This window comes from Heterodontus francisci, chromosome 16 (assembly GCF_036365525.1).
Source record: "Heterodontus francisci isolate sHetFra1 chromosome 16, sHetFra1.hap1, whole genome shotgun sequence".
In the NCBI taxonomy this organism is placed as follows: Eukaryota; Metazoa; Chordata; class Chondrichthyes; order Heterodontiformes; family Heterodontidae; genus Heterodontus; species Heterodontus francisci.
The window spans coordinates 95,198,597-95,220,338 of NC_090386.1; the positions used below are offsets into that span (position 1 = coordinate 95,198,597).

Genomic DNA, 21,742 nt, shown 5'->3' on the forward strand with positions numbered 1-21,742 from the left:
CCCTGACCTCAACAGTAACGCCGACTGCACTGTAACATTTTTCTATGTCGCCCACTGTCTCTCTGAATGAGATTGTCATTGAGGATCCGTAGACACTGTATAACTAAAGAAAAAGATTTGCACTTACATAGCACCTTTCACAACCACAGGATGTCCGCAATCGCAGTACAGCCAATGAAGTACTTTTGAAATGTAGTCACTGTTGTAATGTAGGAAACACAGCAGCCAATTTGTGCACAGCAAGCTCCCACAAACAGCTATGTGATAATGACCAGGTCATCTTATAGTTGATGTTGAATGAGAGATAAATATTGTTTAGGACACCAGAACTCACTTGGTCTTCTTCGAAACAGTGTCGTGGCATCTTTTACATCTACCTGAGTGGGCAGACGGTGCCTCAGTTTAACATCTCATCTGAAAGATGCATCTTCTGCAGTGCAGCATCTCCCTCAGTACTGGAGTGCCAGCCTGGATTTTTGTGCTCAAGTCTCTGGAGTGGGATTCAAACCCACGACCTTCTGACTCAGAGGCGAAAATGCTACTCACTGAGCCATGGCTGACGAGGTGTACTCCAGCCTACTCCTGTCCTGATATTCGTGCTGTGAGACTGAGCCTGTAGTTGCCCCAGACAGGTTTGTTGCCCTTTTTAAAGATAGATACTCCAGTAACTCAGTTCTTGATGGCTATCTTTACCTTCACAGGGGCCGCCAATTTATCCTGGATCATTTGCAGATGGAGGATGTTTCCTGCTACTGGAAACAGCTGCTGGTGAAATATTCCAAACTGCTGCTGTACAAACCAAAGAAACAGAAGAAATACAACCAGATCCTTGCCCAGCACAGACGAAGTGAGTTGTAGCTCCCAACTCCTGGACACAGATACACTCAGCAACTGTGGGACCCTTTCCAACAACACATGTCGCACATTCCCTGTGAAAATTCCAATATAGTCGGACCAGTTTCCTGAGCTGGATAACGTTCCCGTGGGTTTTTGAAACGATTTGCTAAGAATTTGTAACTGCAGTGAATCAGAGTCCAGTCAAGCCTATCTCGCGTGAAACACAGCTCGAGCCATTTAAAGCTTCATCCCCTCCCATCCAGTTTAAATTCAAGGGAAATTATGTTATTCCACCCGCCCCCTGAAGGCCATCAGAAATAAGGAACAGAAAGCATCCATTTATCTTTTTCAACCTCGCACAAAACATGTATAATGTATTCAGTCATGGACTCAACCCCATCCATTTAATCTACTGAAGCGAAGTCCAATAGAGGTTCTCCTAATGCAATCTAAATGGAGGCAAACTTCGAAACTCTTCTGCACATCCTCAATATTCATCCTCATCTTTGCACCAACATTCCTAATACCGTCAGGAGCTACAGCCATTGTGTTCCTCACACCATTCTACCACTTCCTTTCTGTACCTGCATTCCTGACCTCTGACCTATTCATGGCCACGTCTGTGTCCAGTTGCTTATTGACTGTTTTGCTCTGGAGTCTATTCCACACTTCCACCAAACAGAGGAACACTTGGTCATTTCCTGGTGCCTCTCCGTCCCTCTCCCCTTCAATCCCCAGTTTCATGTTCTAGGCTTGTCATATACAGGAACGCCGGCACCAGAGATTCTCACCCAGACCCCCCTGACGTGTGGCATGGAGTTTGCTCCAGTGCTGTATTGAATTTAAACGAGCTGCTACCTTAACGTGGAGTTTTGCTGGATCGCCAGGCAATGAAGCTGATTATGCTTTGTCTTCAGGGTATGAGACACAGTAACTGTTAGAATAAAAAGGTATAATTTTCCTGTCTTGATTTAACAAAGCTGTTGAAGATTCGCTAAGCAGTGGGCAGCTCAAAGTATGATAGGCAGAAAGAACACTGAACAGCAAAACAACACCAGCCACTGAATCAATCACTGTGACTGAGAATGAAAAAATGATGGGTTTGATCAGTTCAATAAGTGTTTTATAATAGATTGTGTTTTTTTTAAATATTAATTTTATTTAAATTATATCCAAACCAATAATCAGTCTCCGAACTTCAGGGTAAATGTCAAGGTAGACATGCGTTGACTATTGCAATGCACTTTTGGCTGACCTCCCACATTCTACCCTTAATAAACTTGAGGTCCCTTACACGCACCAATCCTCTTCACCTATCACCCCTGTGCCCCCTGGCCCACATTGGCTCCTAGTCAAGCAATGCCTTGATTTTAAAATGTTTATCCTTGTTTTCCAATCACTCCATGACCTCGCCCCTCCCTATCTCTGTTATCTCCTCCAGCCCTACAATTCTCCGAGATATCTCATCTAATTCCAATTTCTTGAGCACCCCCAATTTTAATTGCTCCACCATTGGTAGCCATGCCCTCAGTTGCCTAGACCTTAAACTCAGTAATTCCCTCCCTAAACCTCTCTGCCTCTCTACCTTGCTTTTCTTCTTTAAGATGCTGCTTAAAACCTAGCTCTATATTGCAAGGGCAAGTATTGAGGTCCTGCGGTCAGATTTTCAGGAGCTAGAGAGGAAGTTAAAGAGTAGAATCTTGAAGGTAGTAATCTCTGGATTACTTCCAGTGCCATGCACTACCAAGAGTAGAAATAGGAAGATAAGGAGGATCAATGCATGGCTTGAAGCATGGTGCAGGAGGTAGGGCTTTAGATTCTTGGGGGATTGGGACAGTTCTGGGGGCAGAAGGCCACCAATCAAAAGGGACGGGTTCCACCTCAACAGCAGTGGGACCAATGTCCTTGCGGGTGTCACTGGTGTGGTTGGGGAGGGTTTAAACCAGGGGTGTCCAACCTTTCATGTGGGGGGGCCACATTACAATTTTTGTCCTACATAGTGGGCTGGTGAGAAAATTTCGGAAGATAAAGGCATTAGAATTTTATTTTACTATCAAAACAACAAACATGCATTTTTGATGCGAAAACTAGTTTATTGACTTACTTTCTTGTCACTATGTTGAACACTGATTTAGTGACATACCTGGCATTGTTTTTGCTTATATAAGTACTCAATATCTGCCTGCACACTTGATATAGCGATGCAGAATATTCCAGATAGGTGTCCATCTGTCAGGAGTGAACTTGATCTCTTTCTCCCCCTCCCTCTGTCTCTCTCCCATCTCTCTCTTACCCCACTCTGTTTCTCTCCCATCTCTCTCTTACCGCACTCTGTCTCTCTCTCTCTCCCCCTCCCTCTGACTCTTTCTTCCCCCCTCTCACTCTGTCTCTCTCTTCATTGTCTCTCTCTTTCTTCCTCTTCTCTGTCTTTCTCTTCCCCCCTCATCCTGTCTCTTTCTCCCGCACTTCTTTCTGTCTCCCTTCCCCCGCCCAATCTCTGTCTCTCCCCCGCCCCCCCTCCCCCCACCACACTGTTTCTCTCTCACTCTCCCCTCTCTCTGCACCCGCCCCCGCCCCAATGCTGAGAGTGGGAAAAGCGGTTTCTGAACTTCGGACAGACTCGTGGTTTTCTGGCAGGCTTTTATTAAACAAAAAAATCGGAACATTCTGGAAAACCACAAAGTTGTCCTGACAGATGCTGGGAGTGGGAGCAGTGGTTTCCGAACTTCAGACAGATGAATAAAGACTATGCAAGGAATAACAGTAAAAAATCCATGACTCTTTACCTGAATGTGCAAAGCATTTGCAATAAGATGGATGAACTGGTGGCACAAATAAAGAATTAGATCTAATTGCTATTACAAAAACATGGTTACAAGGTGGCCAAGGTTGAGAAATAAATATTCCAGGGTACACAACATTTTGAAAAGACAAAATGGAAAAGAAGGAGTAGCCCTGATAGTAAAGAATGACATAAGGACAGTAGTGAGAAAGGATCTTGGGTCAGAAGATCAGGAAGTAGAATCAGTATGGGTGGAGATTAGGAATAACAAGGGTCAAAAAACACTGGCAGGAGTAGTTAATAGGACCCCCTAATAGTAGTTATACTGTTGGACAGAGCATCAAGCAAGAAATAATTGGAGCTTGTAATAAAGGCAATGTAATAATTGTGGGGGACATCAATCTTCATATAAACTGGACAAATCAAATTGGCAAAGGTAGTCTACAGATTGAGTTTGTAGAATGCTTTGCAAGTTTCCAAGAATAATATGTTGTTGAACAAACTAGGGATGAAGCTATTTTTGACTAAATATTGTGTCATGAGGCAGGTTTAACTAGGGGGAAAAAGTGATCATAGTACAATTGAAATCCATATTAGGTTTGAGAGCAACATACCCTGCTGCCAAACAAGAATCTTAAGCTTAAACAAAGGCAATTACATATGTATGAGGGGAGAACTGGCTAAGGTTGATTGGATAAATAGACTAAAAGGTATGACGGTAAATAAACTGTGGAAAACATGTAAAGAAACAATTCAAAATGTTCAACAAAAGTACATTCTGTTAAAAAGCAAAAAATCAGTGAAGAAGATCCATCTGTAGCGTACAAGGGATGTTAAGGATAGTATTAGATCAAAAGAAGATGTTTAGAGAATCATTGAAAGTTTACAGCACAGAAAGAAGCCACTTGGCCCATCGTGTCTGTGCCAGCCGAAAAAATTACCCACCCAGCCTAATACCACTTTCCAACATTTGGTCCATAGCCCTGCAGATTACTGCATTTCAGGTGCACATCCTTTTAAATGAGATGAGGTTTTCTGCTTCTACCACCTTGTCAGGCAGTGAGTTCCAGACCCCCACCACTCTGAGTGAAAAAGCTTTTCTCATCTCCCCTCCAATCACTTTAAATCTATGCCCCGTAGTCACTGACCTTTCTGCTAAGATAAATAGGCCCTTCACATCCACTCTATCCAGGCCCCTCACAATTTTGTCTTTCTCAATCAGATCTCCCCTCGGCCTTCTCTGTTCCAAGGAGAACAACCCCAGCCTATCCAATCTTTCCTCATAGCTACAATTTTCCAGTCCTAGCAACATCCTCATAAATCTCCTCTTATAATATCACAAAGTATAATAGCCTGAGGATTGGGAGAATTTTAGAAACCAGCAAAGGGCGACCAAAAAGTTGATAAAAAGGGAAGAAATAGAATATGAGAGTAAACTAGACAGGAATATAAAAACAGATTTTAAAAGCTTTTCTTTCTTTGGCCTCCTTGTATCGCGAGACAATGGGTAAGCGCCTGGAGGTGGTCAGTGGTTTGTGAAGCAGCGCCTGGAGTGGCTATAAAGGCCAATTCTAGAGTGACAGACTCTTCCACAGGTGCTGCAGATAAAATTGGTTGTCGGGGCTGTTACACAGTTGGCTCTCTCCTTGCGCTTCTGTCTTTTTTCCTGCCAACTGCTAAGTCTCTTCGACTCGCCACACTTTAGCCCCGCCTTTATGGCTGCCCACCAGCTCTGGCGATCGCTGGCAACTGACTCCCACGACTTGTGATCAATGTCACAGGACTTCATTAAAAGCAAAATACTGCGGATGCTGGAAATCTGAAACAAAAACAAGAAATGCTGGATTCACTCAGCAGGTCTGGCAGCATCTGTGGAAAGAGAAGCAGAGTTAACGTTTCGGGTCAGTGACCCTTCTTCGGAACCCGAAAGAAGGGTCACTGACCCGAAACGTTAACTCTGCTTCTCTTTCCACAGATGCTGCCAGACCTGCTGAGTGAATCCAGCATTTCTTGTTTTTGTCACAGGACTTCATGTCGCGTTCACAGTAGAAGACACAAATTATGTACCAGAAATAGATGGTAAGCAAGGGGTTAATAGGAGTGTGCAACTTAAAGTAATTGATATCAGCAGAGAAACTTTAAGGGACTAAAGCCAATGAATCCCGTGGACTTGGCCAACAACCTAGGGTTCTAAAAGAGGTCATTGCAGAGCTAGCTATGGTTTTCCAGAATTCCCTAATTTCTAGAATGATCCCAGCAGATTGGAAGTTAGCAAATGTTACACTGCTATTCAAGAAAGGAGGGAGAGAGAAAATAGAAATACAGGCCAGTTAGCCTGACATCAGTCATCTGGAAAATACTGAAATCTATTATTAAGGAAGTCTTGACAATACACTTAGTAAATCACAGTATGATCAGACAAAGTCAACAGGTTTTTAGAAAAGGGAAAACATGTTTGTCGAATTTATTAGCTTTTTGAGGATCTATCTAGTTGTATGGATGAAAGGTATACTTGGATTTCCAAAAGGCATTCGATAAGGTGCCACACAAAAGATAAGGTCTCAATGAGTTGGGAGTAATATATTAGCATGGATAGAGGATTAGTTAATGAACAGGGAGCAGAGAGTATGGACAAATGGAGCATTTTCAAGTTGGCAAACTGGGACTAGTGGAGTGTTGCAGGGATCAGTGCTGGGATCTTAGCTATTTACAATCTATATTAATGACTTGGATGAAGAGACTGAAAGTAATTATCTAAGTTTGCTAACAATGCAAAACTGCATGGGAATGTAAGTTTGAGAAGGTCACAAAGTGGTTGCAAAGAGATATAGACTGGTTAAGTGAGTGGGAAACAAGGTAGCAGATGGAGTATAATGTGGGGAAGTGTAAGGTTATTCACTTTGTTCGTAAGAAAAGTAGAATATTTTTTAAAAGATGTGAAACTTCTGAATGTTGATGTTCAGAAAAACATGGGTGTACTCATACAAGGAATGCAGCAAGCAAATACAAAGGCAAATGGCAAGTCGGACTTTACTGCAGGAGTTTGGAGTACAAGAAAAGGAAGTCTTGTTACAATTGTATAGGACTTTGGTGAGAGCACACCTGGAGTACTGTGTGCAGTTTTGGTCTCCGTATCTTAAGGAAAGATATACTGTAGGAACTAAGGGGTTAACAGCTGCTATGCTTAATCTGTTGTTACTGTACCATTTGAATGAACCTGTGCAGGTTATGGCCTGCTGCAGTTTACCTGAGGTGCTATATTTTTAAAGTAGAATGCTTTTCAGAAATGTTGCAGTTATGCTTAGGAATAGTTATACTTTGTATGTATATCAATGCATTATATTAGGATTAAGTTGTGTACCTTGTGTTTGGAATCATGTTGCTATGTGAAATGTATATTTGTATGCCGTACTGAAAAGATGGTGAAAGAAACAATAGCAGGAGTGACTTTCGAGATGAGACAGGATGTCTGATGACTGCCCCTCTCCATTTCATTTAAGACAGACTCAGAGTAACAATATGTGATAGACTTGCAGGCTTCATGGGGATGGAAATGCAAATAAAGGTATTCGGAGGATATTCATGACAGGAATGTTGATGGGGATATCAAACATTCCCCATTGTGTGACAATTATTTAAGACATCAAAACATTTGTAGAGACAATGTATGGAAAGTGAGGTCATATCTGACCAATCAAAAAAGTTAAGTTGGAATGTAACCTAATATGGATTGAAGAAACTCTCGAAGGGAGATAAAGGAAAGGTGCTGAGAGGCTTCGGTGGGCACAGATTTGAAGAAGAGACCATATTACAGTCAACAGAACAATTCAAAAGAGAAGACTGCACCACAGCAGCTCGGGAAGCAAGAACTGAGGACACTGCACTCTGCAGTGCAGTATCTGCCATTGGTTAAATATCACATTGTAAATCTTTGCTGTGCTTAATAAACTCACTATCTTGATTTAAGAAACCAGAGTCCATACCTTGTGGGTCAAAGGCAAGTCATCGTCTCCCCCCCAAACACACAAAATATTACAATACTTGCATTGGAGGTGGTACAGCAAAGGTACACTAGATTGGTTCCTGGGAAGAGAGGGTTGTTCTATGATGGGAGGTTGAATAAATTGGGTCTATATTCTCTGGAGTATAGAAGAATGAGAGGTGATCTCATTGACATACAAGATTCTGAAGGGGCTTGACAGGATAGATACTGAGAGATTGTTACCTATGGCTGAGGAATCTAGAACATGGGGGCACAGTCTCAGGATAACGAGCCGATCATTTAGGAAGGAGATAAGAAATGTCTTCACTCAAAGGGTTATGAATCTTTGGACTTGTCTACCCCAGAGGGTTGTAGATGCTCCATTGTTGAGTATATTTAAGACTGAGATAATCAGATTTCTGGTCTCTCAGGAATCAAGGGATATGGGGAGCAATATTCTAACCACAACAACTCAATGAGTAACTTTTTTCCTCTTCATGTCTCTGGTTCTTTTGCCAATTACCTTAAATCTGTAGCCAGTGGTTACTAAACGGTCTGCCACTGGAAACATTATCTCCTTATTTACTTTATCAAAACATTCATAATTTTGAAGACCTCTATTAAATCATGTCTTAACTTTCTCTTTAAGGAGAACAATCTAAGATTCTCTGATCTCCCCATGTAACTAGTATCTCTTGTTCCCAGTATCATACCAGCAAATCTCCCCGACACCCTCTCGAAGGCCTTGACATCCTTCCTAAAGTGTAAGATCGAGAACAGTACCTCAGCAGGGCTATACTCTGCCCCTTCTTTCTCTCTCCCCACTCCTTCCCTTTACACATATACAAATAAAGTAACTCTTTCAAGAATCCAGCTAACTAAAGATACTTTAAATGCACAATATCTTGATATCAGAATATTATACAGAGCAGTTACTATCTGAGGTATAACAGAGCTCTGCTTTCCTCACACACTGGGTTGGGTGAGACGAGTGGATTTAGAGGTGGGGAACTGCTTTTCTGCTTAAGTGCATTGCAGACCAGAACATTTTTCATCTTTATTTCAGTTACAACTTAAAGGATTTTGTGGGCAGATGCAAAGTGGCTTAAATGTAGATTTATTTCTTTGGCTCGCTCAAGTTCCCAAACTTTGAATTAAAAGCAGAAAATTGCTATTGCTTTGCACCAAAATATAATTGAGGTGACAGTCTTGAATGAATTTTAACTTTGAGCTCATCAGCTGAGAATACTGAGGATTAAACGCAAAAGGCCACAAACCCCAAATGAAGAGATACAGCTGGCAAATCCAGATGACTTCCTTTCCCTTTAAATCAGGTTATCACCCAGACAATTGTCCTAAATTGTCTCAGCACCTTATGGAAGGAGGGTCAAAACAAGAAATGATCCCCAGTCTCTACAGGCCATGAACAACCTGCTCTGTCATGTACTCTATCCAAACTACTCAATCTCTAAATGAATTCAACACTCAAAGAGAGAACTCACTGTAGGTTCTTCCTGACTTTTCTGCTAACCAGCAAAAACTCAGGAATTCAAACTAATATTGCACCCTACTTTATCCAACTGACACCATACACGTTCCTCACCACACACATCTGATCATCTTCTTCTAACCCTCACATCAGTTTGTACTCATCCATATTTTTTTAGGCAGTTACACAACACAACATTATGTACCTTTTCTGGAATATGTTTGCAAGATGTGGAAATCATTTATTGGAATCTGTATTCTCATTGAGGTCCTTTAATTTTATGCATATTCTAAAGTTCCATAATTATTGGTCAAGATATTTGTATCCAATGTTCCCTGTGTCATGCACAGTCAGTTGTTTCAGTGCATGGTGCCTTTAAATTTTCTTGAGTGGGCCCTGCCCAAACACTTCTCTCAGTTGAAATAACGATTTACTTGTACATCTTTCAATTTAATATAATGTGTTCATTGCTCATGATGCAATCTCCTCTACATTCAGAACATAGGAACAGGAGGAGGCCATTCAGCCCCTTGAGCCTGTTCCATCATTCAGTGAGATCATGGCTGATCTGCAACATATCTCCATTAACCTGTCTTTGCCCCATTTCCGTTGATGTCTTTGGCTAAAAAAATCTATCAATCTCATTTTCAAAGTTAACAATTGATCGAGTATCAATTGCCATTTGTGGAAGAAAGTTTCAAATTTCAACCACCCTTTGCGTGAAGACGTATTCCCTAATTTCACTCATGAAAGGTCTGGCTTGAATTTTTTTAGACTGTGTTCCCTATTCCTAGACTACCCAACCAGCAGAAATAGTTTTCCTCCACCTACTCTATCTGTTCTCCTTACATTAGGGAGACCTAATGCAAATTGGGTGATTACTTTGCTGAACACTTCCACTCAGTCTGCAAGCGTGAATCCAAATTTCCGGTCGCCTGTCATTGTAGTTCTCCATCCCACTCCAACTCTGGCCATGATCCCCCATACTATTAGAGTCATAAAGTCACAGAAGGGGCCATTTGGTCCATCGAGTCCATGCCAGCTCTCTGTAGAGCAATCCAGTAAGTCCCATTCCCCTGCTCTATCCCTGTAGCCCTGAAAGTTTATTTCCCTCAAGTGCCCATCCAATTTCCTTTTGAAATAATTGATCATATCTCCTCCACCACCCTCATAGGCAGCGATTCCAGGTCATTGCCACTTGCTGTGTAAAAAAGTTCTTCCTCATATCCCCCCTGCATCTCTTGCCCAAAACCTTAAAATCTGTATCTCCTAGTTCTTGTACCATCAGTTAATGGGAATAGCTTTTCCTTGTCTACCTTATCTAAGCCTGTCATACTCCTGTACACCTTTATCAAATCTCCCATCAATCTCCTTCGCTCCAAGGAGAACAACCTCAGCTTCTCCAGCCTAACCTTGTGGCTAAAATCCATCACCCTGGAACCATTCTAGTAAATGTCTTCTGCACCCTCTCAAAGACCTTCACATCTAACCAGAGGTAATGGATTTTAGCTACAAGGTTAGGCTGGAGAAGCTGCTAACCAGAGCTTCATAAAGGTTTAGCATTACTTCTCTTCTTTTTGTTCTCAATACCTTTATTTATGAAGCCCAAGATCACATATGCTTTTCTAATTACTCTCTCAATATATCCTGCTACCTTCAAAGACTTGCACACCCCAAGTCCCTCTGTCCTTGGACATTCTTTAGAACTGTGTCATTAAGTCTATGTTGCCTCTTCCTATCGCTTCTACCAAGATGCATCACCTCACACTTACTGTATATTAAATTCCATCTGCTACTTGTCTGCCCATTCTGCTAGTCTATCTATTTCTATCCATTCCAATGAAGCTCAATGTTAACTCAAGGAACAGCACCTCATCTTTCACTTAGGCAGTTTACAGCCTTCCACTCTCAACTTTGAGTTCATCAACTTGAGATCATAACCTCTGCCCCTATTTGTTTGGATGGCAGCTATTGGCGATGTTTGGGCTGTTGCCATTTTCACCTCCTGTAGACCCATCTTTGTTTCTTTATTTGTCCCATTACTATCTTCTTTTGCCTTGCAGCATTACCCCTTTTGTCATTTAATCTCTCCTGCCTTGCACCCTCATCACAGACATTCCCTTTAGTTCTTTTCTCCCTCTGCTTCTGTACTTGCTTAAAACCTGTTATATTTCTAACTTTTTCCGTTTCTGACAAGAGGTCATTGACCTGAAACGTTATCTTTGCTTCTCTCCCCATAGATGCTGCCAGACTTGCTGAGTATTTCCAGTATTTTCTGTTTTTATTTCAGATTTCCAGCATCCGCAGTATTTTGCTGTTCTGAAACGTGATTGCTGTTTCAAAGACTGGGTGCTCAAAATTGTGGATTATAGCCTGACCCAGCATGGAACACATATCAGAAATTTGGTGCATGATTTTCTGATTACTTGAATTAATGATTCGAAATGGATTTCCAAAATGCATTAGTGGAAGGTGACTCCTCACTTGATTGGCAAATCACCCTTACATTGAAAATTAAGTCTTGTAATTTAATTGGGTTGATAACAAAACATTTTAATTTACATGTAAAGGCCCAGATTTGTGTTCCATTACTTGATTAACAACATCTTCGCACTGACACGCAGTAAATGGCAATACATCATATCCAATTCCTTTTTCACTTTTGGTAATGGGTTTTTGTTGGCATGCACTGGTTAACTCGCTAAAAGGTTTAACGTTACAAACAAATCCTGTATTTGCAAAAGAGCAGAAGATCTCGGCAGAACAGATCCCAATGGAATTCCAATAGTCACCTTCTCATGGATAACGTTTAGAATATGTCACCACCTTCAGCGGTCAATCCAGTGCCATTAATTCCCTGACCTTTAGGCTTTTGAATAGAAACCATACCTTAGTGAAAGGTTTAGTGATGAGGACACCAAGACCCACTTTCCTGTAACAGATAGAGATGCGGAGAAATACGTTGAAGGATAAATTTTAAAAATAAGCAGAATAGCATCCAACCTTATACATTATTAAATAATCCATCATAGATTATACCTTATAACTGACCAACATCACCGAAACAGATTATCTGGTTATTATTTCATTGCTGTGCACAAAACTGGCTGCAGCATTTACTTCATTACAGCAACAAAACACTTCATTGGCTGCAAAGCACTTTGAGATGTTCTGAGGATGTGAAAGGTGCTGTAGAAATGCAGGTTCTTTCTCAGAATTGATTAAACATTCCATGTTATAGGTGTTATGTAATATACATTCTACATTCTGGACTGGTAGCCATCCTTCCCCTGATATTTGATGGCTCTAAAAGCATAGGGAACAAAATGTGAAGAGAAATGTGTGAAAGGGAGCCTCTGAGAAAAGACTCTTTACATTCAAACAAGATGCACTCTGGGGTCCGTTGAGCTTTTGAACTTACCAGCTGGAAATCACCAGCTGAATGGCCTGTGCCATAGACTTGTAGAGCAAAGAGATCAAGGAACAGTAACGATTCTGTCATTTGATGGTCTTCACTGGTGTATTGGGTGTCATTGGCTCCACATACATGTTCACAATTATGAAGGGTTTTGGCAGAGGGGATGGATAGAATCTGTTTCCGTTGGCAGGTGGGTCAGTTACCAGTGGACACAGATTTAAAGTAATTGGCAAAAAAAAGCAGACCAGGAGATGAAGAGAAAGAAAATTTAGGCAGTGAGTTAGGATGTTCGAGAGCAGCTGCTCTCAATGTGTTTGCTTCTGAGGACCCCCATACACATGATAAAAATTCCACAGGTACTCCCCAACTAAACACGAGCATTTTTTCTATATAAAAATGGTTACATAATTAAACATACATATTTATTAATTGTTTTTTACTTACTTAATGTGAAACATGCTGCTGGTGCTGAGAAAGAATTTTGTTAAGATGTGGAGATATTGTGGAAAACACACAAGCAGAGGTCATGCTCAGTGTTCATCCTGGCTTGGGAGGTTGTTTACATTAATATCATCGCTAAAAATCCAGCTTTCCAAAAGCGGATTGTACAAACTGGGAGCAACACTTACAACACTGCTGAACAAGCAGTGCTGCATTCATCGGAGAATTCATACCTGGAGCCCTCACCGTCTCCCATCCCCGGAGCCCTCACCGTCTCCCATCCCCGGAGCCCTCACTGTCTCCCATCCCCGGAGCCCTCACCATCTCCCATACACGGAGTCGTCACCGTCTCACTTGCCAGGAGCCCTCACCGTCTCACACACTCAGAGCCCTCACCGTCTCCCATACACGGAGCCCTCACCGTGTCCGGTATCCGGAACCCAAACCGTCTCCAATACCCAAAGCCCTCACCGTCACCCGTACGCAGAACCCTCAACATCGCCTGTACCCGGAGCCCTCACCGTCTCCATTACCCACAGCCCTCACCGTCACCCGTACTCAGAGCCCTCACCGTCACCCGTACTCGTAGCCCTCACCATCTCCAGTACCCGCAGCCCTCACTGTCACCCATACACGGAGCCATCACAGTCTCCTGTACCCGGAGCTCTCACCGTTCCCGTACCCCGAGCCCTCATGGTCTCCCATACCCAGAGTCCTCACTGTCTCACATACCCAACGCCCTCACCGTCTCCCATCCCCGGAGCCCTCACCATCTCCCATACACGGAGTCGTCACCGTCTCCCGTACCCGGAGTCCTCACCGTCTCACTTGCCAGGAGCCCTCACCGTCTCACACACTCAGAGCCCTCACCGTCACCCGTACGCAGAACCCTCAACATCGCCTGTACCCGGAGCCCTCACCGTCTCCATTACCCAAAGCCCTCACCGTCACCCGTACTCAGAGCCCTCACCGTCACCCGTACTCAGAGCCCTCACCATCTCCGGTACCCGCAGCCCTCACTGTCACCCATACACGGAGCCATCACAGTCTCCTGTACCCGGAGCCCCCACCGTCTCCCGTACCCGGAGCTCTCACCGTTCCCGTACCCCGAGCCCTCATGGTCTCCCATACCCAGAGTCCTCACTGTCTCACATACCCAACGCCCTCACCGTCTCCAATACCCGAAGCCCTCAACGTCTCACATACCTGGACCTCTCACTGATTCACATACCCGGGGTCCTCACCGTCTCACCTACTCGGAGTCTTCACCGTCTCCAGTACCCGAAGGCCTAACCGTCTCCAATACCCAGAGCCCTCACCAGCTCTTATACCCACATCCCTCACGGTCACACGTTCTCAGAGCCCTCACCATCTCCGGTACCCGGAGCCCTCACCGTCTCACAAACCCAGAGCCCTCACCGTCTCCAATTCCCAGAGCCCTCACCGTCTCCAATACCCAGAGCCCACACCGTCTCACAAACCCAGAACCCTCACCGTCTCCAATTCCCGGAGCCCTCACCGTCTCCAATACCTGGAGCCCTCACCGTCTCACAAACCCAGAACCCTCACCGTCTCCAATACCCAGAGCCCTCACCGTCTCCAATTCCCAGAGCCCACACCGTCTCACAAACCCAGAACCCTCACCGTCTCCAATTCCCGGAGCCCTCACCGTCTCCAATACCTGGAGCCCTCACCGTCTCACAAACCCAGAACCCTCACCGTCTCCAATACCCAGAGCCCTCACCGTCTCACAAACCCAGAACCCTCACCGTCTCCAATACCCGGAGTCCTCACCGTCTCCCGTGCCCAGAACCCTCACCGTCTCCAATACCCGGAGTCCTCACCGTCTCCCGTGCCCAGAACCCTCACCCTCTCCAATACCCGGAGCCTGCACCCTCTCCAATACCCGGAGCCCTCACCCTCTCCAATAGCCGCAGCCCTCACCCTCTCCAATACGCGGAGTCCCCATCGTCTCCAATACCCGGAGCCCTCACTGTCTCCAATACCCGGAGCCCTCACCCTCTCCAATACCCGGAGCCCTCACCCTCTCCAATACCCAGAGCCCGCACCCTCTCCAATACCCGGAGCCCTCACTGTCTCCAATACCCGGAGCCCGCACCCTCTCCAATACCCGGAGCCCTCACTGTCTCCAATACCCGGAGCCCTCACCCTCTCCAATACCCGGAGCCCTCACCCTCTCCAATACCCGGAGCCCTCACCCTCTCCAATACCCGGAGCTCTCACCCTCTCCAATACCTGGAGCCCTCACCCTCTCCAATACCCGGAGCCCTCACCCTCTCCAATACCCGGAGCCCTCACCCTCTCCAATAGCCGCAGACCTCACCCTCTCCAATACCCGGAGTCCCCATCGTCTCCAACAGCCACAGCCCTCACCGTCACCCATACACGGAGCCCTCACCGTCTCCCATACCCGGAGCCCTCACCATCACCCGTATGCGGAGTCCTCACCGTCTCCCGTACCCGGAGCCCTCACTGTCTCTGGTACCCGGAGTCCTCACCGTCTCCCATACCCGGAGCACTCACCGTCACCCGTATGCGGAGCACTCACCGTCACCCGGAACCAGAGACCTCACCGTCTCCCATACCTGGAGCCCTCACCGTCTCCGGTACCCGGAGCACAAACCGTCTCCAATACCTGGAGCCCTCACCAGCTCCCATTCCCGGAGACTTCACCAGCTCCCGTACCCAGAGCACTCACCTTCTCCCGTAGACGGAGCCCTCACCGTCACCAGTACTCAGAGCCCTCACCGTTTCCAGTACCCAGAGCCCAAACCGTCTCCTCTACCTGGAGCCCTCAACCTCTCCAATACCCAGAGTACTCACCGTCTCCCGTACACGGAGCCCTCACCGTCTCCCGTACCTGCAGCCCTCACCGTCACCTGTACCTGGAGCCCTCACCGTCTCCAATACCCGGAGCCCTCACCATCTCCAATATCCGGAGCCCTCAACCTCTCCAATACCTGGAGTCCTCACCATCTCGAATACCCAGATCCCTCACCGTCTCCAATACCCAGAAACCTCACCCTCTCCAATACCCGGAGTCCTCACCGTCTCCAATACCCGGAGCCCTCACCGTCTCCAATACCCGGAGCCCTCACCGTCTCCAGTATCCGGGGCCCTTACCGTCTCCAATACCCACAACCCTCACCGTCTCCCATACACGGAGCCCTCACCGTCACCCATACATGGAGCCCTCACCGTCTCCAGTATCCGGGGCCCTTACCGTCTCCAATACCCACAGCCCTCACCGTCACCCGTACTCAGAGCCATCACCGTCTTCCACACTCAGAGCCCTCACCGTCTCCTGGAACCGGAGCCCTCACCATCTCCCGTACCTGGAGCCCTCACCGTCTCCCGTACCCGGAGCCCAAACCGTCTCCAATACCCGTAGCCCTCACCGTCTCCGGTACCCGGAGAGCTCACCAGCTCCCGTACCCAAAGCCCTCAACAGCTCCCGTACCCGGAGTCCTCACCGTCTCCCGTACCTGCAGCCCTCACCGTCACCGGTACCTGGAGCCCAAACCGTCTCCAATACCTGCAGTCCTCACCGGCTCCCGTACCCGGACACCTCACAGGCTCCGGTACCCGGAGCCCAAACCGTCTCCAATACCCGTAGCCCTCACCGTCTTCCGTACCTGGAGCCCTCACCGTCTCCAGTACCCGGAGAGCTCACCAGCTCCCGTACCCAAAGCCCTCAACAGCTCCCGTACCTGGAGCCCTCACCGTCTCCCGTACCCGGAGCCCAAACCGTCTCCAATACCCGTAGCCCTCACCGTCTTCCGTACCTGGAGCCCTCACCGTCTCCAGTACCCGGAGAGCTCACCAGCTCCCGTACCCAAAGCCCTCAACAGCTCCCGTACCCGGAGCCCTCACCGTCTCCCGTACCTGCAGTCCTCACCGTCCCCCGTACCTGGAGCCCTCACCATCTCCCGTGCCCGGAGACTTCACCGTCTACCATGCCCGGAGCCCTCACCATCTCCCGTACCTGCAGCCCTCACCGTCTTCCTTACCTGTAGCCCTAACCATCACCTGTACTTGGAGCCCTCACCGTCTCTGGTAACTGAAGCCCAAACCATCTCCAATACCTGGAGCCTAAACCGTCTCCCGTATCTGCAGCCCTCACCGTCACCTGTACTCGGAGCCCTCACCATCTCCGGTACCTGGAGCCCAAACAGTCTCCAATTCCTGGAGCGCTCACCGTCTCCCGTACCCGGAGCCCTCACTGTCTCCAGTCCCCGGAGAGCTCACCAGCTCCCGTACCCGGAGACCTCATCAGCACCCATACCCGGAGCACTCACCGTCTCCCTTACATGGAGCCCTCACCATCACCTGTACTCGGAGCCCTCACCGTTTCCCGTCGCCGGAGCCCTCACCGTCTCCTGTACCCGGAGCCCTCACCGTCTCCCGTGCCTGGAGCCTTCACCGTCTCCCGTGCCTGCAGCCCTCACCGTCTCCCGTGCCTGGAGCCCAAACCGTCTCCAGTATCTGGAGAGCTCACCAGCTCCTGTACCCAAAGCCCTCAACAGCTCCCGTCCCCGGAGCCCTCACCGTCTCCCGTACCTGCAGCCCTCACCATCTCCCGTGCCCGGAGACTTCACCGTCTACCATGCCCGGAGCCCTCACCATCTCCCGTACCTGCAGCCCTCACCGTCTTCCTTACCTGCAGCCCTAACCATCACCTGTACTTGGAGCCCTCACCGTCTCTGGTAACTGAAGCCCAAACCATCTCCAATACCTGGAGCCTAAACTGTCTCCCGTACCTGCAGCCCTCACTGTCACCTGTACTCGGAGCCCTCACCATCTCCGGTACCTGGAGCCCAAACAGTCTCCAATTCCTGGAGAGCTCACCGTCTCCTGTACCCGGAGCCCTCATCAGCACCCATACCCGGAGCACTCACCGTCTCCCTTACATGGAGCCCTCATCATCACCTGTACTCGGAGCCCTCACCGTTTCCCGTCGCCGGAGCCCGCACCGTCTCCTGTACCCGGAGCCCTCACCGTCTCCCGTGCCCAGAGCCTTCACCGTCTTCCGTGCCCGGAGCCCTCACCGTCTCCCGTGCCTGGAGCCCAAACCGTCTCCAGTATCTGGAGAGCCCACCAGCTCCCGTACCCCGAGACCTCACCAGCTCCCGTACCCGGAGCCCTCACCGTCTACCGTACCTGCAGCCCTCACCGTCTCCAATACCCGCAGCCCTCACCGTCTCCAATACCCGGAGCCCTCAACCTCTCCAATACCCGGAGCACCCACCGTCTCCCGTACACGGAGCCCTCACCGTCTACCGTACCTGCAGCCCTCACCGTCTCCTGTACTTGGAGCCCTCACCGTCTCCAATACCCGGAGCCCTCACCCTCTCCAATACTCAGAATCCTCACCGTCTCCAATACCCGGAGTCCTCACCGTCTCCAATACCCGGAGCCCTCACCCTCTCCAATACTCAGAATCCTCACCGTCTCCAATACCCGGAGTCCTCACCGTCTCCAATACCCGGATCCCTCACCCTCTCCAATACTCAGAATCCTCACCGTCTCCAATACCCGGAGTCCTCACCGTCTCCAATAACCGGAGCCCTCACCCTCTCCAATACTCAGAATCCTCACCGTCTCCAATACCCACAGCCCTCACCGTCTCCCATACACGGAGCCCTCACCATCACCCGTACATGGAGCCCTCACCGTCTCCGGTATCCGGGGCCCTTACTGTCTCCAATACCCACAGCCCTCACCGTCACCCGTACTCAGAGCCCTCACCGTCTTCCACACTCAGAGCCATCACCGTCTACCGGAACCGGAGCCCTCACTGTCTCCGGTATTCGGAGCCCAAACCGTCTCCAATCCTCGTAGCCCTCACCATCTCCCGTACCCGGAGTCCTCACCGCCTGCAGTACACGGAGCCCTCAGTGTCTCCCGAACCCAGAGCGTTCACCGTCTCCCATACCCGGAGCCCTCGCCAACTCCCGTACCCGGAGCTTTCACCGTCCCCGTACCCGGAGCCTTCACCGTCTCCTGTACCCGGAGTCCTCACTGTCTACCGTACCCAGGGCCCTCACTGTCTCCCGTACATGGAACTCTCACCGTTCCCGTACCCCGAGCCCTCAGCATCTCCCATACCCTGAGTCCTCACCGTCTACAATACCCGGACCCCTCACTGTCTCCAATACCCGGAGCCCTCACCATCTCCCGTACCCGGAGCCCACACCGTCTCCCGTACCCGGAGCCCTCACCATCTCCAATACCCGGAGCCCTCACCGTCTCCCGTACACGGAGTCCTCACTGTCTCCCGTACCCGGAGCCCTCACTATCTCCAGTACCCGGAGACCTCACCGTCTCCAATACCCAGAGCCCTCACCATCTCCAATACCCGGAGCCCTCACCATCTCCCATACCCGGAGCCCTTACCATCTCCCATACCCGGAGCCCTTACCATCTCCAATACCCGGAGCCCTCACCGTCTCACATACCCGGAGCCCTCACCGTTTCCAACACCCCGAGCCCTCACCCTCTCCAATACCCGGAGCCCTCACTGTCTCCAACACCCAAAGCCCTCACCATCTCCAATACCCAGAGCCCTCACCGTCTCGAATACCCAGAGCCCTCACTGTCTCCAACACCCAAAGCCCTCACCAGCTTCCATACACGGAGCCCACACCGTCACCAGTACTTGGAGCCCTCACCGTCTCCGGTATCAGGGGCCCTCACCGTCTCCAATACACGAAGACTTCACCGTCAACCGTACACAGAGCCTTCACTGTCTCCCGGAACCGGAGCACTCGCCGTCTCCCGCACCCGGAGCCCTCACCGTCTCCCGTACACGGTGTCCTCACAGTCTCCCGTACCCCAAGCCCCCACCATCTCCGGTATCCGGGGCCCTCACCGTATCCAATACCCACAGCCCTCACCATCACCCGTACTCAGAGTACTCACCGTCTCCCATACACGGAGCCCTCACCGTCAACCGTACACAGAGCCCTCACCGTCTACTGGAACCGGAGCCCTCGCCCTCTCCCGTACACGGTGTCCTCACAGTCTCCCGTACCCCGAACCCTCACCGTCTCTGGTACCCGGAGCCCTCGCCGTCTCCCGCACCCAGAGCCGTCACTGTCTCCCGGACACGGTGTCCTTTAAGCCTCCCGTACCCCGAGCCCTCACCGTCTCCCGTACCCGGAGCCCTCACCGTCACCCGTATGCGGAGTCCTCACCGTCTCCCGTACCTGGAGCCCTCACTGTCTCTGGTACCCGGAGTCCTCACCGTCTCCCGTACCTGGAGCCCTCACCGTCACCCGTATGCGGAGCACTCACCGTCACCCGGAACCAGAGACCTCACCGTCTCCGGTACCCGGAGCCCAAACCGTCTCCAATACCTGGAGCCCTCACTGTCTCCGGTACCCGGAGAGCTCACCGTCTCCTGTACCCGGAGCCGTCACCATCTCCCGTACGTGCAGCCCTCACCGTCACCTGTACTCGGAACCCTCACCGTTTCCAGTACCCGGAGCCCAAACTGTCTCCTGTACCTGGAGCCCTCACCGTCTCCAATAACCGCAGCCCTCACCGTCTCCAATACCCGGAGCCCTCACCGTCTCGAATAACCGGAGCCCTCACCATCTCCAATACACAGCACACTCACCGTCTGCAATACCCGGAGTCCTCACCTTCTCCCTTACCCGGAGCCCTCACTGTCTCCAACACCCAAAGCCCTCACCGTCTCCCGTACTCGGAGCTCTCACTGTCTCCAACAACCAAAGCCCTCACCGTCACCCGTACCCGGAGCCCTCACCATCTCCCGTACCCGGAGCCCTAACCGTCTCTGGTACCTGGAACACTCACGTCTCCCGTACCCGGAGCCCTCACTGTCTCCCGTACCCGGAGCCCTCACCGTCTCCCGTACATGGTGCCCTCACAGTCTCCCGTACCCCGCGCCCTCACCGTCTCCGGTATCCGGGGCCCTCACTGTCTCCAATACCCACAGCCCTCACCGTCTCCCATACATGGAGCCCTCACCGTCACCCGTACATGGAGCCCTCACCGGCTCCGGTATCCGGGGCCCTTACCGTCTCCAATACCCACATCCCTCACCGTCTCCCGTACTCAGAGCCCTCACCGTCTTCCACAATCAGAGCCCTCACCGTCTCCCAGAACCGGAGCCCTCACCATCTCCCAGAACCGGAGCCCTCACCGTCTCCCGTACCTGGAGCCCTCACCGTCTCCGGTACCCGGAGTCCAAACCGTCTCCAATACCCGGAGCCCAAACCGTCTTCCGTACCTGGAGCCCTCACCGTCTCTGGTACCCGGAGCCCAAACTGTCTCCAATACATGGAGTCCTCACCGTCTCCAGTACCCGGAGAGCTCACCAGCACCCGTACCCAGAGCCCTCAACAGCTCCCGTACACGGAGCCCTCACCGTCTACCGTACCTGCAGCCCTCACCGTCTCCAATACCCGCAGCCCTCACCGTCTCCAATACCCGCAGCCCTCAACCTCTCCAATACCCGGAGCACTCACCGTCTCCCGTACACGGAGCCCTCACCGTCTACCGTACCTGCAGCCCTCACCGTTTCCTGTACCTGGCGCCCTCACCGTCTCCAATACCCGGAGTCCTCACCGTCTCCTATACCCACAGCCCTCACCGTCTCCCATACACGGAGCCCTCACCGTCACCCATACATGGAGCCCTCACCGGCTCCGGTATCCGGGGCCCTTACCGTCTCCAATACCCACAGCCCTCACCGTCTCCCGTAATCAGAGCCCTCACTGTCTTCCACAATCAGAGCCCTCACCG

The 21,742-nt window shown here is 49.6% G+C and overlaps 4 protein-coding genes across 4 annotated transcripts in view; all 4 read left to right on the plus strand.

Annotated features, from left to right (window-relative positions):
- Window positions 1-5,458, plus strand: part of poglut1 (protein O-glucosyltransferase 1) — a 52,957-nt gene extending 47,499 nt beyond the window's left edge. The window contains exon 11 of the mRNA XM_068048651.1: window positions 702-5,458. Coding sequence (XP_067904752.1) covers window positions 702-858 — 157 coding nt within the window. The 3' untranslated portion in view covers window positions 859-5,458. The remainder of the gene's footprint in view (window positions 1-701) is intronic.
- A 6,076-nt stretch (window positions 5,459-11,534) lies between these two features.
- Window positions 11,535-14,880, plus strand: LOC137378330 (uncharacterized). The gene is made up of 2 exons (XM_068048589.1): window positions 11,535-11,562; window positions 13,097-14,880. Exons 1-2 carry the CDS (start codon window positions 11,535-11,537, stop codon window positions 14,878-14,880), a joined length of 1,812 nt encoding a protein of 603 aa, XP_067904690.1.
- Window positions 14,881-15,403: 523 nt separating this feature from the next.
- On the plus strand, window positions 15,404-17,680 carry LOC137378332 (mucin-2-like). The gene has a single exon (XM_068048590.1). The coding sequence runs from the start codon at window positions 15,404-15,406 to the stop codon at window positions 17,678-17,680; it is 2,277 nt and encodes a 758-aa protein (XP_067904691.1).
- Window positions 17,681-17,880: 200 nt separating this feature from the next.
- Window positions 17,881-20,765, plus strand: LOC137378333 (mucin-2-like). The gene is made up of 2 exons (XM_068048591.1): window positions 17,881-18,651; window positions 18,735-20,765. The coding sequence occupies exons 1-2, from the start codon at window positions 17,881-17,883 to the stop codon at window positions 20,763-20,765; spliced, it is 2,802 nt and encodes a 933-aa protein (XP_067904692.1).
- The last annotated feature ends 977 nt before the right edge of the window (window positions 20,766-21,742 follow it).

Bases quoted from the DNA above. Each gene is read 5' to 3' on its own strand.
- LOC137378330 (XM_068048589.1), top strand. From the start codon at position 11,535: ATGGATTTCCAAAATGCATTAGTGGAAG. The intron at 11,563-13,096 runs GTGACTCCTCAC...CTAAAAATCCAG, and splicing joins CCAAAATGCATTAGTGGAAG to CTTTCCAAAAGCGGATTGTA.
- LOC137378332 (XM_068048590.1), top strand. From the start codon at position 15,404: ATGCGGAGTCCTCACCGTCTCCCGTACCCGGAGCCCTCACTGTCTCTG.
- LOC137378333 (XM_068048591.1), top strand. From the start codon at position 17,881: ATGGAGCCCTCATCATCACCTGTACTCGGAGCCCTCACCGTTTCCCGT. The intron at 18,652-18,734 runs GTATCCGGGGCC...TTCCACACTCAG, and splicing joins TGGAGCCCTCACCGTCTCCG to AGCCATCACCGTCTACCGGA.